Source organism: Salvelinus fontinalis, chromosome 13 (assembly GCF_029448725.1).
Source record: "Salvelinus fontinalis isolate EN_2023a chromosome 13, ASM2944872v1, whole genome shotgun sequence".
In the NCBI taxonomy this organism is placed as follows: domain Eukaryota; kingdom Metazoa; phylum Chordata; class Actinopteri; order Salmoniformes; family Salmonidae; genus Salvelinus; species Salvelinus fontinalis.
Window position 1 is genome coordinate 5,348,537 of NC_074677.1, and position 17,045 is coordinate 5,365,581.

Genomic DNA, 17,045 nt, shown 5'->3' on the forward strand with positions numbered 1-17,045 from the left:
GCAAACCGTAGTCTGGCATTTTTATGGCGGTTTTGGAGCAGTGGCTGAGCAGCCTTTCAGGTTATGTTTATATAGGACTCGTTTTACTGTGGATAAAGATACTTTTGTACCTGTTTCCTCCATCATCTTCATAAGGTCCTTTGCTGTTGTTCTGAGATTGATTTGCACTTTTTGCACCAAAGTACATTCATCTCTAGGAGACAGAACGTGTCTCTTTCCTGAGCGGTATGCCAGCTGCGTGGTCCCATGGTGTTCATATTTGTGTACCATTGTTTGTATACAGTTGTGGCCAAAAGTTTTGAGAATGACACAAATATTAATTTTCACAAAGTCTGCTGCCTCAGTTTGAATGATGGCAATTTGCATATACTCCAGAAATATATGAAGATGGATAAGATGAATTGCAATTAATTGCAAAGTCCCTCTTTGCCATGCAAATTAACTGAATCCCACAAAAACATTTCCACTACATTTCACTCATGTCAGTGAATCTCTCGTTAACACAGGTGTGAGTGTTGACGAGGACAAGGCTGGAGATCACACTGTCATGCTGATTGAGTTCGAATAACAGATTGGAAGCTTCAAAAGGAGGGTGGTGCTTGGAATCATTGTTCTTCCTCTGTCAACCTTGGTTACCTGCAAGGAAACATGTGCCGTCATCATTGCTTTGCACAAAAAGGGCTTCACAGGCAAGGATATTGCTGCCAGTAAGATTGCACCTAAATCAACCATTTATCAGATCATCAAGAACTTCAAGGAGAGTGGTTCAATTTTTGTGAAGAAGGCTTCAGGGCACCCAAGAAAGTCCAGCAAGCGCCAGGACAGTCTCCTAAAGTTGATTCAGCTGCAGGATCGGGGCACCACCAGTACAGAGCTTGCTCAGGAATGGCAGCAGGCAGGTGTGAGTGCATCTGCACGCACAGTCAGGCAAAGACTTTTGGAGGATGGCCTGGTGTCAAGAATGGCACCAAAGAAGCCACTTCTCTCCAGGAAAAACATCAGGGACAGACTGATATTCTGCAAAAGGTACAGGGATTGGACTGCTGAGGACTGGGGTGAAGTCATTTTCTCTGATGAATCGCCTTTCCGATTGTTTGGGGCATCCGGAAAAAAGCTTGTCTGGAGAAGACAAGGTGAGCGCTACCATCAGTCCTGTGTCATGCCAACAGTAAAGCATCCTGAGACCATTCATGTGTGGGGTTGCTTTTCAGCCAAGGGAGTGGGCTCACTCACAATTTTGCCTAAGAACACAGCCATGAATAAAGAATGGTACCAGCACATCCTCCGGGTGCAACTTCTCCTAACCATCCAGGAACAGTTTGGTGACAAACATTCCGCTTCGCTCCACAGGTAGTATCACATTTCACTTCATTTCATTACAGTACAACGGTTTGATTTGTTTGATCTTAGCTAGCTACATAGCCGTCTTTGTATCAAAGATAATTTGTATAGTTTAGAGCAATTATCTAGGTTAGCTAGCCAGCTATTTTCGTCCTTTTAACGTAACGTAACGTAATCAACACTGCTAGCTAGCCAGCTAGCCACCGAATAGCAGCACTGTAGAAACTATTACATTCAACGGAACAACGGAACGACTTGATTAGTGTAGTGTTAGCTAGCTACATAGTTGTCTTTGCTGTCTTTGTATCTAAGATAACTGTGGAGTCTAGAGTAATTTCGGTTAGCTAGCCAGCTATTTTCGCCCGCCGCGTTGCCGTTCTCCTACCTAGTCAACACTGCTAGTCAACACTGCTAACACTGCTAACACTGCTAGCTAGCCAACTTCTACCGAATAGCAGCACTGTAGAAACTATTACACTACAACGGAACGATTTGATTAGTGTAGTGTTAGCTAGCTAGTGTTAGCTAGCTACATAGTTGTCTTTGCTGTCCTTGTATCTAAGACAATTGCGTAGTTTAGACTAATTATCTAGCCAGTTATCGGGGTCACCTAGCCAGCTATCGAGGTTACCTAGCCAGCTACACTTTCAAACAAAGTCAACAACGCAGCCACTGCTAGCTAGCCTACCTCAGCAGTACTGTATCATTTTAATCATTTTAGTCAATAAGATTTTTGCAACGTAAGCTTAACTTTCTGAACATTCGAGACGTGTAGTCCACTTGTCATTCCAATCTCCTTTGCATTAGCGTAGCCTCTTCTGTAGCCGGTCAACTATGTGTCTGTCTATCCCTGTTCTCTCCTCTCTGCACAGACCATACAAACGCTTCACACCGCGTGGCTGCGGCCACCCTAACCTGGTGGTCCCAGCGCGCACGACCCACGTGGAGTTCCAGGTCTCCGGCAGCCTCTGGAACTGCCGATCTGCGGCCAACAAGGCAGAGTTCATCTCAGCCTATGCTTCCCTCCAGTCCCTCGACTTCTTGGCACTGACAGAAACATGGATCACCACAGATAACACTGCTACTCCTACTGCTCTCTCTTCGTCTGCCCACGTGTTCTCGCACACCCCGAGAGCTTCTGGTCAGCGGGGTGGTGGCACCGGGATCCTCATCTCTCCCAAGTGGTCATTCTCTCTTTCTCCCCTTACCCATCTGTCTATCGCCTCCTTTGAATTCCATGCTGTCACAGTTACCAGCCCTTTCAAGCTTAACATCCTTATCATTTATCGCCCTCCAGGTTCCCTCGGAGAGTTCATCAATGAGCTTGATGCCTTGATAAGCTCCTTTCCTGAGGACGGCTCACCTCTCACAGTTCTGGGTGACTTTAACCTCCCCACGTCTACCTTTGACTCATTCCTCTCTGCCTCCTTCTTTCCACTCCTCTCCTCTTTTGACCTCACCCTCTCACCTTCCCCCCCTACTCACAAGGCAGGCAATACGCTTGACCTCATCTTTACTAGATGCTGTTCTTCCACTAACCTCATTGCAACTCCCCTCCAAGTCTCCGACCACTACCTTGTATCCTTTTCCCTCTCGCTCTCATCCAACACTTCCCACACTGCCCCTACTCGGATGGTATCGCGCCGTCCCAACCTTCGCTCTCTCTCCCCCGCTACTCTCTCCTCTTCCATCCTATCATCTCTTCCCTCTGCTCAAACCTTCTCCAACCTATCTCCTGATTCTGCCTCCTCAACCCTCCTCTCCTCCCTTTCTGCATCCTTTGACTCTCTATGTCCCCTATCCTCCAGGCCGGCTCGGTCCTCCCCTCCCGCTCCGTGGCTCGACGACTCATTGCGAGCTCACAGAACAGGGCTCCGGGCAGCCGAGCGGAAATGGAGGAAAACTCGCCTCCCTGCGGACCTGGCATCCTTTCACTCCCTCCTCTCTACATTTTCCTCTTCTGTCTCTGCTGCTAAAGCCACTTTCTACCACTCTAAATTCCAAGCATCTGCCTCTAACCCTAGGAAGCTCTTTGCCACCTTCTCCTCCCTCCTGAATCCTCCTCCCCCCCCCCCTCCTCCCTCTCTGCAGATGACTTCGTCAACCATTTTGAAAAGAAGGTCGACGACATCCGATCCTCGTTTGCTAAGTCAAACGACACCGCTGGTTCTGCTCACACTGCCCTACCCTGTGCTCTGACCTCTTTCTCCCCTCTCTCTCCAGATGAAATCTCGCGTCTTGTGACGGCCGGCCGCCCAACAACTTGCCCGCTTGACCCTATCCCCTCCTCTCTTCTCCAGACCATTTCCGGAGACCTTCTCCCTTACCTCACCTCGCTCATCAACTCATCCTTGACCGCTGGCTACGTCCCTTCCGTCTTCAAGAGAGCGAGAGTTGCACCCCTTCTGAAAAAACCTACACTCGATCCCTCCGATGTCAACAACTACAGACCAGTATCCCTTCTTTCTTTTCTCTCCAAAACTCTTGAACGTGCCGTCCTTGGCCAGCTCTCCTGCTATCTCTCTCAGAATGACCTTCTTGATCCAAATCAGTCAGGTTTCAAGACTAGTCATTCAACTGAGACTGCTCTTCTCTGTATCACGGAGGCGCTCCGCACTGCTAAAGCTAACTCTCTCTCCTCTGCTGTCATCCTTCTAGACCTATCGGCTGCCATCGATACTGTGAACCATCAGATCCTCCTCTCCACCCTCTCCGAGTTGGGCATCTCCGGCGCGGCCCACGCTTGGATTGCGTCCTACCTGACAGGTCGCTCCTACCAGGTGGCGTGGCGAGAATCTGTCTCCTCACCACGTGCTCTCACCACTGGTGTCCCCCAGGGCTCTGTTCTAGGCCCTCTCCTATTCTCGCTATACACCAAGTCACTTGGCTCTGTCATAACCTCACATGGTCTCTCCTATCATTGCTATGCAGACGACACACAATTAATCTTCTCCTTTCCCCCTTCTGATGACCAGGTGGCGAATCGCATCTCTGCATGTCTGGCAGACATATCAGTGTGGATGATGGATCACCACCTCAAGCTGAACCTCGGCAAGACGGAGCTGCTCTTCCTCCCGGGGAAGGACTGCCCATTCCATGATCTCGCCATCACGGTTGACAACTCCATTGTGTCCTCCTCCCAGAGCGCTAAGAACCTTGGCGTGATCCTGGACAACACCCTGTCGTTCTCAACTAACATCAAGGCGGTGGCCCGTTCCTGTAGGTTCATGCTCTACAACATTCGCAGAGTACGACCCTGCCTCACACAGGAAGCGGCGCAGGTCCTAATCCAGGCACTTGTCATCTCCCGTCTGGATTACTGCAACTCGCTGTTGGCTGGGCTCCCTGCCTGTGCCATTAAACCCCTACAACTCATCCAGAACGCCGCAGCCCGTCTGGTGTTCAACCTTCCCAAGTTCTCCCACGTCACCCAGCTCCTCCGCTCTCTCCACTGGCTTCCAGTTGAAGCTCGCATCCGCTACAAGACCATGGTGCTTGCCTACGGAGCTGTGAGGGGAACGGCACCTCAGTACCTTCAGGCTCTGATCAGGCCCTACACCCAAACAAGGGCACTGCGTTCATCCACCTCTGGCCTGCTCGCCTCCCTACCACTGAGGAAGTACAGTTCCCGCTCAGCCCAGTCAAAACTGTTCGCTGCTCTGGCCCCCCAATGGTGGAACAAACTCCCTCACGACGCCAGGACAGCGGAGTCAATCACCACCTTCCGGAGACACCTGAAACCCCACCTCTTTAAGGAATACCTAGGATAGGATAAAGTAATCCATCTGACCCCCCCCCCCCCCACCCCTTAAAAGATTTAGATGCACTATTGTAAAGTGGCTGTTCCACTGGATGTCATAAGGTGAATGCGCCAATTTGTAAGTCGCTCTGGATAAGAGCGTCTGCTAAATGACTTAAATGTAAATGTAAATGTAAAACAATGCATTTTCCAGCATGATGGAGCAACTTGCAATAAGGCAAAAGTGATAACTAAGTGACTCGGGGAACAAAACATTGATATTTTGGGTCCATGGCCAGGAAACTCCCCAGACCTTAATCCCATTGAGAATTTGTGGTCAATCCTCAAGAGGCGGGTGGACAAACAAAAACTCCACAAATTCTGACAAACTCCAAGCATTGACTATGCAAGAATGGGAGGCCATCAGGATGTGGCTCAGAAGTTAATTGACAGCATGCCAGGGCGGATTGCAGAGGTCTTGAAAAAGAAGGGTCAACACTGCAAATATTGACTCTTTGCATCAACTTCATGTAATTGTCAATAAAAGCCTTTGACACTTATGAAATGTTTGTAATTATACATAGGTATTCCATAGTAACATCTGACAAAAATATCTAAAGACACTGAGGCTGCAGACTTTGTGAAAATGAATATTTGTGTCATTCTCAAAACTTTTGGCCATGACTATAGATGAACGTGGTACCTTCAGGCGTTTGGAATTTACTCCCAATGATGAACCAGACTTGTGGAGGTTTAGACCTTGTGGAGGTCTTGGCTGATTTCTTTTGATTTTCCAATGATGTCAAGCAAAGAGCCACCGAGTATGAAGGTAGGCCTTGAAATACATCCACAGGTACACCTCCAATTGACTCAAATTATGTAAAGTAGCCCCAGAAGCTTCTAAAGCCATGACATAATTTTCTGGAATTTTCCAAGCTTTTTCAAGGCACAGTCAACTTAGTGTATGTAAACTTCTGACCCACTGGAATTGTGATACAGTGAATTATAAGTGAAATTTTATAATTATAAGTCTGTAAACAATTGTTGGAAAAATTACTTGTGTCATTCACAAAGTAGATGTTCTAACCGACTTATCAAAACTATAATTTGTTAACAAGAAATTTGTGGAGTGGTTGAAAAACTAGTTTTAATGACTCCAACCTAAGTGTATGTAAACTTCCGACTTCAACTGTATATCCATGCTATGACCAATAAGCATACTACATAGTCAATTTACATAAAAAATAGTACGGTTAGTGCGAGTATTCGAACCCAACATTTTCCCTTCAAGCTCTGTCCAATTGGTTATTGATCATTGCTAGAGAACCATTTTAAGGTCTTTCCATATATTTTCAAGTTGATTTAAGTCAAAACTGTAACTCGGCCACTCAGGAACATTCACTGTCTTCTTGGTAAAGCAACTCCAGTGTAGATTTGGCCTTATATTTTAGGTTATTGTACTGCTGAAAGATGAATTCATCTCCTAGTGTCTGGTGGAAATTAGACTGAACCAGGTTTTCCTCTAGGATTCCGTATATTTTTTTATCCTGAAAAACTCCCCAGTCCTTAACGATTACAAGCATACCCATAACATGATGCAGCCACCACTACGCTTGAAAATAGCGAGAGTACATTTACATTTAAGTCATTTAGCAGACGCTCTTATCCGGAGCGACTTACATTTTTTACCTTTTTTATTTAACTAGGCAAGTCAGTTAAGAACAAACTCTTATTTTCAATGACGGCCTCCAATGAGAGGTCTTCATGGTGCCGCTGCTTGGTGGTGCCCCTTGCTTAGTGGTGTTGCAGACTCAGGGGCCTTTCAGAACAGGTGTACATATACTGAGATCATGTGAAAGATCATGTGAGTAAGTAATTTTCTCATTTCATATTACCAATTTGGACAATTTTGTGTATGTCCATTACATGAAGTCCAAATAAAAATCAATTTAAATTACAGGTTGAAATGCAACAAAAAAACGCAAAGGAGGATGAATACTTTAGCAAGGCACTGTATTATGAGTCCATGCAACTTATTATGTGAGTTGTTATGAACATTTTTACTCTAGAACTTATTTAGGCTTGCCATAACAAAGGGGTGGAATACTTATTAACTCAAGACATTTCAGTTTTTCGTTTTTAATTAATTTGTAAAAATGTACAATTTGACATGATGGGGTATTTTGTGTAGGCCAGTAACCAAAAATTCTCAATGTTTCAATCCATTTTAAATTCAAGTTGTAACACAACAACATGTGGAGAAAGTCAAGTCGTGTGAATAGCTTCTGAAGGCACTGTAAAATCAGATAATCTGAGATGGTATCAATGCCTATTGCACAGGAAGTGAAGTAATCGTTAATCTATTTTCTTCCTGTCTTCCTGTAATGTGAGGGTATCTGTAGTCTGCACCTTCAGCATAATGTGTTTGTGGTTGTAAACACATTAACAGAAAAGGGTGTGAAGTGAATGTACATTTGAATCATCATATACCTGTTTGTAGTAGTCCAGACGTGCTGTCAGTTATATCAAAGAACTTCTGGATACTGAGAAGGACCCCTGTGAGATAAAAAGAGAAACAGTATTTCATTAGTTAGTACAAAAGGGACCCTCCAATACTTATCAGCATCAGAAATGCCCAGTGGTGACCTGTCATTCAGGGCAGGTAAGGCAGCTCCAAAATGCAGGTGTTTCAGCCTAGCTCAGTGCTTTTTGTGATGGTGGGGCAGCCCTTGGAAAATAAGGAGCTTAGGTGTTGGTAATGTGCTCTAATAATTTGGTCTATTTATCCCTCTTAATTTCCCCTACTGTTTTGACTTGGTGGTGCACATGTAGCCTATAACCTGTTTTAGAGAAATGTAATCATTGAATTTTGTAAGAGCTTTCATTGTCTGCGTATAAGCCCCCTTTATTTATCATTTGTTCAGCCATATCAGCTATGTTTTTTCAAAAGGCAGTAAATGAGGCTGAATTAACTGTTCCATTGCCAGACAAGGCTCCGCTGACAGCCAGGTGTAGCAGTGGTAAGATGTTGGGACTGCTGTTGGGACAGCTTTATGTAGGCCCTAACAGTTTGTGGGCACCGTTTGTCACTGTTGTAGTGCAATTAATGTTTAGTGTTGTGTTTCTACACCTGCATTACTAGCTGTTTGGGGTTTTAGGCTGGGTTTCTGTACAGCACTTCGAGATATTAGCTGATGTACGAAGGGCTATATAAAATAAACTTGATTGAACTTGATTGATTGATTGTGTTTTGGCTTTGCTGGCATGCCTCCCACTTTATTACATTGTTTTGCCCCACCAAGATTTACATGCTAAAATCGCCACTGGAAATGCCCATGCATTATCTAAAACAAAACTAACTGCAATGCATCCAACAAGTTTATAGAGTCACAAGCTTGATGTAGGTTAGTGGCAGGAAACTTAGCAGTTGTGAGCGTTTTGGTCAGTAAGCGAAAGGTTGCTGGTTCGAATCCCTGATGTGCCATTGTGCAAGCGCTTGACTGAAAAGTGGCCAGTGCCACCACAAAAAGCGGACGTTGCAAGCTTGACTGCAGGGGTTAGCTGTTTTCAAGAGAAGTGCTGAAAGACTCTCACCTGCGATTGTGTATCGGTCCATGTAATTGATTAAGTTGACATAACAGAGCACAGCTACTGTTATATAGGAGCGTCGTGGAGAGAGGACTGTTGTCTCCACTGTGGATGGTTCATCAGTAGGAAGGCTGTCAGCTATGGAACCGTAGCGTGTGGAAGTTTCATTGGAACCTGAACTCAGACGAGTCTTCTCTCCATCCTGCAGAGACATCACTGACCCATTCGTCTCCATGGCTCCCAACCCTGAGATCTGAACAAGGAAGGTAACATATGAAGAGGGTGACACAACCGGAGGGGTGGGACAAACTGGATCAACTCCCAAATTCATATATGGAGCTATAGATACAACTGCATGTATTGCAGATTGCACTTTTAAGGTGGACATACAGCCTCTGACTAAGAGTGACATGCTCCTCAGAGTTCCGGTGATGAGAGACTATTGTTGTATCACATTTATTCATAGATACCACTGGTAAAAATCAAGAGTGTGTATGTGACGTCTACAGGTTTGAGTCTAGCTAATCTCAGGTAACCCAGGCCGTATGTCCCCTCCCCTTCAAAAATTCGAAAGATGCTAACACCTGTGAAATCATGATTTGTCCAAATAACCAGTGACGGAAAAACCCAAACACCGGAACCAATGCTGCTCATTAGCACACACATCCCGTTCCTTCCTGACAAATTCTACGGTACCAGTTATGTTTAAGTAGATCTGTCCACGAGGAATTAGTCTACCATACTCTGGCCCTCAAACATAAATTTAAGATGAAATCTCAGTCATAATTGAGTTAATGGGAATAGACTGAGAAAGTAAACAACAACATCTAGGAGACTGATTCAGGGGGCGTGGCTTCTCATTATGCCCTGATTACTTTACAATTTGTATGATATATAATATGTTATGAATTGCAATTCATACAATATGTTACGATTACAATTTGTTTGTCGCTAACATTAGCTAGGTTGCTAACGCTAATGTTAGCTAGCTCTAGGGGTTAAGGTTAGGAGTTAGGTTAAAGGGTTAAGGTAAGGGTTAGCCAACATGCTAAGTAGTTGCAAAGTAGCTAAAAAGTAGGTAGTAAGTAGTTGTAAAGTTGCTAATTAGCTAAAATGCTAAATATGTCCGTGATGAGATTCGAACTCGCCAGCTTTGGGTTGCTAGATGTTCGTCTGACCAACCACTTCTTATGTAACCATACAATTAAGCAATAAGGCCCAGTGGGTGTAGTGTATGGCAAATATACCACGGCTAAGGGCTGTTCTTATGCATGATGCAAAGCGGAATGCCTGGATACAGCCCTTAGCCGTGGTATATTGGCCATATATAAACAAACCCCGAGGTACCTTATTGCTATTATAAACTGTTAACCAAAGTAATTAGAATGGTAAAAATATACCTGATATACTACAGCTTTTTAGCCAATCAGCATTCAGGGCTCGAACCACCCAGTTTATGATACGTAACATATCATACTAATTTGAGTATACCGGATTTACGTTTACTATGTTATGTGTAGTCTATGGGACCAGTCTGATCCACTCTATTTAACCACCCTAAAGTAACCTTCCATGAACGTTTACTATGTTACGTCTAGTCTATGAGACCAGGCTGCAGTCTCTGGTCATCCTTTAAGAGGGCAGTGCACAGACCTTTCAGGGGTCAGGTGCTCAAAATGAAAGACGCTCTATAATTCAATTCAATTCAATTCAATTCAAGGGGCTTTATTGGCATGGGAAACATGTGTTAACATTGCCAAAGCAAATGAGGTAGACAATACACAAAAGTGAAACAAACAAAACGAATTAACAGTAAACATTACACATACAGAAGTTTCAAAACAATAAAGACATTACGAGTGTCATATTAAATATATACAGTGTTGTAACAATGTACAAATGGTTAAAGCACACAAGTTAAAATAAGTAAGCATAAATATGAGTTGTATTTACAATGGTGTTTGTTTTTCACTGGTTGCCCTTTTCTTGTGGCAACAGGTCACAAATCTTGCTGCTGTGATGTCACACTGTGGTATTTCACCCAGTAGATATGGGAGTTTATCAAAATTGGATTTGTTTTCGAATTCTTTGTGGATCTGTGTGATCTGAGGGAAATATGTGTCTCTAATATGGTCATACATTGGGCAGGAGGTTAGAAAGTGCAGCTCGGTTTCCACCTCATTTTGTGGGCAGTGTGCACATAGCCTGTCTTCTCTTGAGAGCCATGTCTGCCTACGGCGGCCTTTCTCAATAGCAAGGCTATGCTCACTGAGTCTGTACATAGTCAAAGCTTTCCTTAAGTTTGGGTCAGTCACAGTGGTCAGGTATTCTGCCACTGTGTACTCTCTGTTTAGGGCCAAATAGCATTCTAGTTTGCTCTGTTTTTTTGTTAATTCTTTCCAATGTGTCAAGTAATTATCTTTTTGTTTTCTCATGATTTGGTTGGGTCTAATTGTGCTGTTGTCCTGGGGCTTTGTGGGGTGTGTTTGTGAACAGAGCCCTAGGACCAGCTTGCTTAGGGGACTCTTCTCCAGGTTCCTGCGCATATCAGCCAACCAGACCGTATATTGATGAAGATGTATGCTAAATCAAGTGAAATCAAGTGTTATGCAAATGTTATGCTGCTGTGGCAGTACTGTTGATATTTAAAGTAGGTTGCTAGCTACACACACTCGACCGGTGAACGCATCTCTCAAGCCATGCATGTTTGGATAACGGTGCAATCTCCATACATGGCAAACTTCTACAGGGCAGATCAACCAGTGCAACCAACGGACGGGGTGGGGGGTGGCGAACTTGACAATGACTTGTGGGCAGTGGGTTCCAAACAACAATTACAAAAAATGTATACAAAAAAATACTTGGAGGGAAATTACACCACCTCCCACCCAAAAGGGCACTTTGAAGACTGGAAGGACAAAGAGGCATGTGCTCTGGCGAAGCCGGTTGACTCACCTTACTTGTAGAGAAACGCCAATGTCATCCTCCTCTCTTTCATGTTGACAAAACGGTCTATCTTGCTCGCTAGCCTAACTTCCATTCATGGGCAATGTAAGCGAGTTAACATAAGCTTTCTACATTTAGCTTCTGGACATATCCTCTCAGGCCAGGGGCACAACAATGTATGAATTAATGGTTGGATCAGAATCATGTTATAATCACTGGCCAGTACAGAGAATGAAGTAAAACCACAAGTCCAAATCCCTATCTCCATACATGGCTAATTTAGGAAAGGGACAATTTTAGCTAGCCAGCCACCGGAGTACAACAACACAACGAGATGTAACAATTCAAGTTGTTTCTGTCAACGACGTATGCTCTGAAAGCGATTTGATAGGAGAGACGCCAAATAAACTTCCCTTGACTTTTTTTTATTTTCGCCAGGACCATTTACAGTTGAGTTTGCTCAGTTCAGCTCAATGCTGATTGGCACATTTTTATACTTTTTTTGTCAAGACAGTATCAGATAGATGGCCCACATGTAGAGAGAAAGAGGGGCGCTGTTTAGCTCGCTATAATGCTTTCTCCTATGAGATACTTTACCCTGCCTTCATGTACATATCTACCTCAAATACCTTATTATTATCTATCCTGATGCCTAGTCACTTTACCCTGCCTTCATGTACATATCTACCTCAAATACCTTATTATTATCTATCCTGATGCCTAGTCACTTTACCTTGCCTTCATGTACATATCTACCTCAAATACCTTATTATTATCTATCCTGATGCCCAGTCACTTTACCCTGCCTTCATCCTCAAATACATCTTACTCCTGCACATTGATCTCAAATCAAATCAAATTATTAGTCACGTGTCGAATACAACAGCTGTAGACCTTACAGTGAAATGCTTACTTACGAGCCCCTAACCAACAATGCAATTTAAATAAAATGAATAGAATAAATAAATAAATGCGAATAAGAATAAGAAATGAAAGTAACAAGTAATTAAAGACCAGCAGTAAAATAACAATAGCGAGACTATATACAGTAGGGTACCGGTACAGAGTCAATGTGCGGGGGCACCGGTTAGTCGAGGTAATATGTACATGTAGGTAGAGATATTAAAGTGACTATGCATAGATGATAACAACAGGGGGGCAATGCAAACAGTCTGGGTAGCCATTTGATTAGATGTTCAGAAGCCTTATGGCTTGGGGGTAGAAGCTGTTTAGAAGCCTCTTGGACCTAGACTTGGCGCTCCGGTACCGCTTGCCGTGCAGTAGCAGAGAGAACAGTCTATGACTGACATCGCCTGGTATAGAGGTCTGGGATGGCAGGAAGCTTTGCCCCAGTGATGTACTGGGCCATACTCACTACCCTCTGTAGTGCCGTGTGGTCAGTTGCCATACCAGGCAGTGATGCAACCAGTCAGGATGCTCTCGATGGTGCAGCTGTAGAACCTTTTGAGGATCTGAGGACCCATGCCAAATCTTTTGGTTTCCTGAGGGGGAATAGGCTTTGTCGTGCCCTCTTCACGACTGTCTTGGTGTGTTTGGACCATGTTAGTTTGTTGTTGATGTGGACACCAAGGAACTTGAAGCTCTCAACCTGCTCCACTACAGCCCCGTCGATGAGAATGGGGGTGTGCTCGGTCCTGCTTTTCCTGTAGTCCACAATCATCTCCTTTGTCTTGATCACGTTGAGGGAGAGGTTGTTGTCCTGGCACCACACGGCCAGGTCTCTGACCTCTTCCCTATAGGCTGTCTCATCGTTGTCGGTGATCAGGCCTACCACTGTTGTGTCAACGGTAAACTTAATGATGGTGTTGGAGTCGTGCCTGGCCATGCAGTCATCTGTGAACAGGGAGTACAGGAGGGGGCTGAGCACGCACCCCTGAGTGGCTCCAGTGTTGAGGATCAGCGTGGTGGATGTGTTGTTACCTACCCTCACCATCTGGGGGCGGCCCCTCAGGAAGTCCATCATCCAGTTGCAGAGGGAGGTGTTTAGACCCAGGGTCCTTAGCTTATTGATGAGGGCACTATAGTGTTGAACGCTGAGCTGTAGTCAATGAACAGCATTCTCACATAGGTGTTTATTTTGCCCTGGTGGGAAAGGGCAGTGTGGAGTGCAATGGAGACTGCATCATCTGCAGATTTGTTAGGGAGGTATGCAAATTGGAGTGGGGTTTAGGGTTTCTGGGATAATGGTGTTGATGTAGTCATGACCTTCCTTTCAAAGAACTTCATGGCTACAGACGTGAGTGCTACGGAGCGGTAGTCATTTAGGCAGGTTACCTTAGTGTTCTTGGGCACAGGGACTATGGTGGTCTGCTTAAAACATGTTGGTATTATAGACTCGAACCGAGAGAGGTTGAAAATGTCAGTGAAGACACTTGCCAGTTGGTCAGTGCATGCCTGTCTGGCGGACGGCTCTGAAGGCTCATGGCAGACGGGCGGCTTTGCAGGCTCAGTACAGACGGGCGGCTTTGCAGGCTCAGTACAGACGGGCGGCTTTGCAGGCTCAGTACAGACGGGCGGCTTTGAAGGCTCAGTACAGACGGACAGTTCAGACGGCGTTGGGCAGACGGGCAGTTCAGGCGCCGTTGGGCAGACGGGCAGTTCAGACGGCGTTGGGCAGACGGGCAGTTCAGACGGCGTTGGGCAGACGGGCAGTTCAGACGGCGTTGGGCAGACGGGCAGTTCAGGCGCCGCTGGGCAGACGGGCAGTTCAGGCGCCGCTGGGCAGACGGGCAGTTCAGGCGCCGCTGGGCAGACGGGCAGTTCAGGCGCCGCTGGGCAGACGGCAGACTCTGGCCGGCTGAGACGCACTGTAGGCCTGGTGCGTGGTGCCGGAACTGGAGGTACCGGGCTAAGGACACGCACATTCAGGCTAGTGCGGGGAGCAGCAACAGGACTTACAGGACTCTGGAGGCGCACAGGAGGCTTGGTGCGTGGTGTAGGCACTGGTGGTAATGGGCTGGAGACACGCACCATAGGGCTAGTGCGTGGAAGAGGAACAGGGCTTTGGAGACGCACAGGAAGCCTGGTGCGTGGTGTAGGCACTGGTGGTACTGGGCTGGAGACACGCACCTCAAGGCTAGTGCGGGGAGCAGGAACAGTGCGTACAGGGCTCTGGAGACGCACATTAGGCCTAGTGCGTGGTGCCGGGAACTGGTGGTACCGGGCTGGGGACACCCATCTCAGGGCTAGTGCGGGGAGAAGGAACAGGGCATACTGGACCCTGGAGACGCACATTAGGCCTAGTGCCGGAACTGGTGGTACCGGGCTGGGGACACGCATCTCAGGGCTAGTGCGGGAAGCAGGAACAGGACACACCGGGTTGTGAAGGTGTACTGGAGACCTGGTGTGTATAGCCGGCATCAAATCTTCCGGAAATGTAACACAAGTTTCAGGCTGAGTACGAGGAACTGACACAGGTGGCATCGGACAGCTAACACGCTCCTCAGGAAGAATGCCATGCATACTCTGCCAAACCAACAACTCTCTCTCTTCACTCTCCTCCAATTTCGTCAACAACTCCTCGAATGTCTCATAATCTCCCCTTCGTTCACTCTCCTCCAATCTGTCCAATAACTCCTCGACAATCTCAGACTCACCCCTCAACTTCGCCGACTGCTCCAAGTGCCCCCCCCCCCCCCCCCCCCCAAGATTTTTTTGGGGCTGTCTCTCGGGCTTCCTACCGTGTCGCCGTGCTGCCTCCATCTCTGCCTTAGGGCGGTGATATTCCCCTGGCTGTGCCCAGGGTCCTCTCCCGTCTAGGATTTCCTCCCACATCCAGGAGTCTTGACATCGCTGCTGCTGCTTTTTACCACGCTGCTTGGTCCTGGTTTGGTGGTTAATTCTGTCACGATCGTCATAATAAGCGGACCAAGGCGCAGCGTGAGAGACATACATCTTCCTTTTATTAGACGAAGACGTAACACGAAACACTCTTACAAAAACTAACAAAACAATAAACGACCGTGAAGCTATAAACGAAAGTGCACACACAAGCTACTAACGTTCAACATAGACAATTACCCACAAACACCTAAAGCCTATGGCTGCCTTAAATATGGCTCCCAATCAGAGACAACAATAAACAGCTGTCTCTGATTGAGAACCAAACCAGGCAACCATAGACTTTCCTAAACCTCTCTACTGAACACAACCCCATACACTATACAACACCCCCTAAACAATACACACACCCTCAACTAGACAAAACACACAAACATCCCCCATGTCACACCCTGACCTAACTAAACTAATAAAGAAAATCAATATAACAAAGGCCAGGGTGTGACAATGTTACTATTTTTATTTGGATTATTCTTTTTTAACTCAGCATCGTTAGGAAGGGCTTAGACCCGTTGTATTTGGCTCATGTGACAAATAAAATGTTTCACCGCCCCCCAAAAATGTCATTGGACACTTCTATTTTAATCAATGCCAAAATATGTTAAATCTTGTTTGAGGAAGCACTGCAAATCACCCTTGTGATACAGACCAATCAGAATAGTGGGAACTAATTTTAAAACGCTGTAAACCGGATAAATGTGGTTGTTAGATGAAGAGGAAGGAAGAAGAGTTTAGCAATCGTCTACAATGTGTCTCAACGTACAATAGTATTTGGCTGCATCAACGTTCTACAGATACACCAGCCTCCTCCTCCTGGGTTTCTGGCAAAGAAGCAACCATAGTTGCATCACTATGTCATTCAGGACACAAGGTGTGTTGTTAAACATGCAATTTATGTTGTAACAATGGTGGCCAGAGTTCAAAACGGTTTATGTTTATCAAAACTGTTTATGTTTAACTTTCCTGTGTTTGTTATAGACTTTTCTGGGCTGATAACCTCTGAATATAGTAGGAGATCTGATTGATGGGATGTCCTCTGTGTTTCAAGCTATTGATGTAGAGCATGTAAACAGAAGGCTCTGTTAGGCCTAATGGTAGGATGTACTTAGAACTCGATTCAATCTAAAATGGTATTCAAAAGAATCTGGGGCAAGATATAATTGTTTGAATCTTGTTGTCCTCGACGTATCAGCTATTTCAACACCTCAGTGATTTGCAAATAATATACATTGACATTTTACTAATATTGACATAGTTCACTAACATCATACCGTGTGTTATAAATATGCAATGTAAATCACACATTGTTATGCTTTTTAAAATGATAGTTGCAGTAGTTGTTTACGTCAACAGTAGCAGTAAAGTCTGAGAGAATCTGTCAGGTCAATCCCAACAATACAGCAATTATGTGTGCAGCTTCTTCTTCCCAGAGCAACATACTACAATACAATGTCATTGTTCAGACATAAACACACCAACAACTGGGCAGTGGTGGAAAAAGTATCCAATTGTCCTACTTGAGTAAAAGTAAAGATACCTTAATAGAAAATGACTCAAGTAAAAGTGAAAG

General features: G+C 45.4%; 1 protein-coding gene across 3 annotated transcripts in view; it reads right to left on the bottom strand.

Moving 5' to 3' along the window:
* The window catches only part of spns3 (SPNS lysolipid transporter 3, sphingosine-1-phosphate (putative)), a 37,554-nt gene that overhangs the window by 19,300 nt on the left and 1,209 nt on the right, over positions 1 to 17,045 (bottom strand). The window contains exons 1-3 of one of the 3 annotated variants that reach the window (XM_055941504.1): positions 11,624 to 11,979; positions 8,675 to 8,921; positions 7,571 to 7,636 (exon numbers count right to left, since the gene is read on the bottom strand). In XM_055941504.1, the coding sequence (XP_055797479.1) occupies positions 7,571 to 7,636; positions 8,675 to 8,903 (295 nt within the window). In that variant the 5' untranslated portion in view covers positions 8,904 to 8,921; positions 11,624 to 11,979. Of the gene's footprint in view, positions 1 to 7,570; positions 7,637 to 8,674; positions 8,922 to 11,623; positions 11,980 to 17,045 lie in introns of those variants that run through there. The other 2 variants (XM_055941503.1, XM_055941505.1) reach the window with 2 other exon arrangements.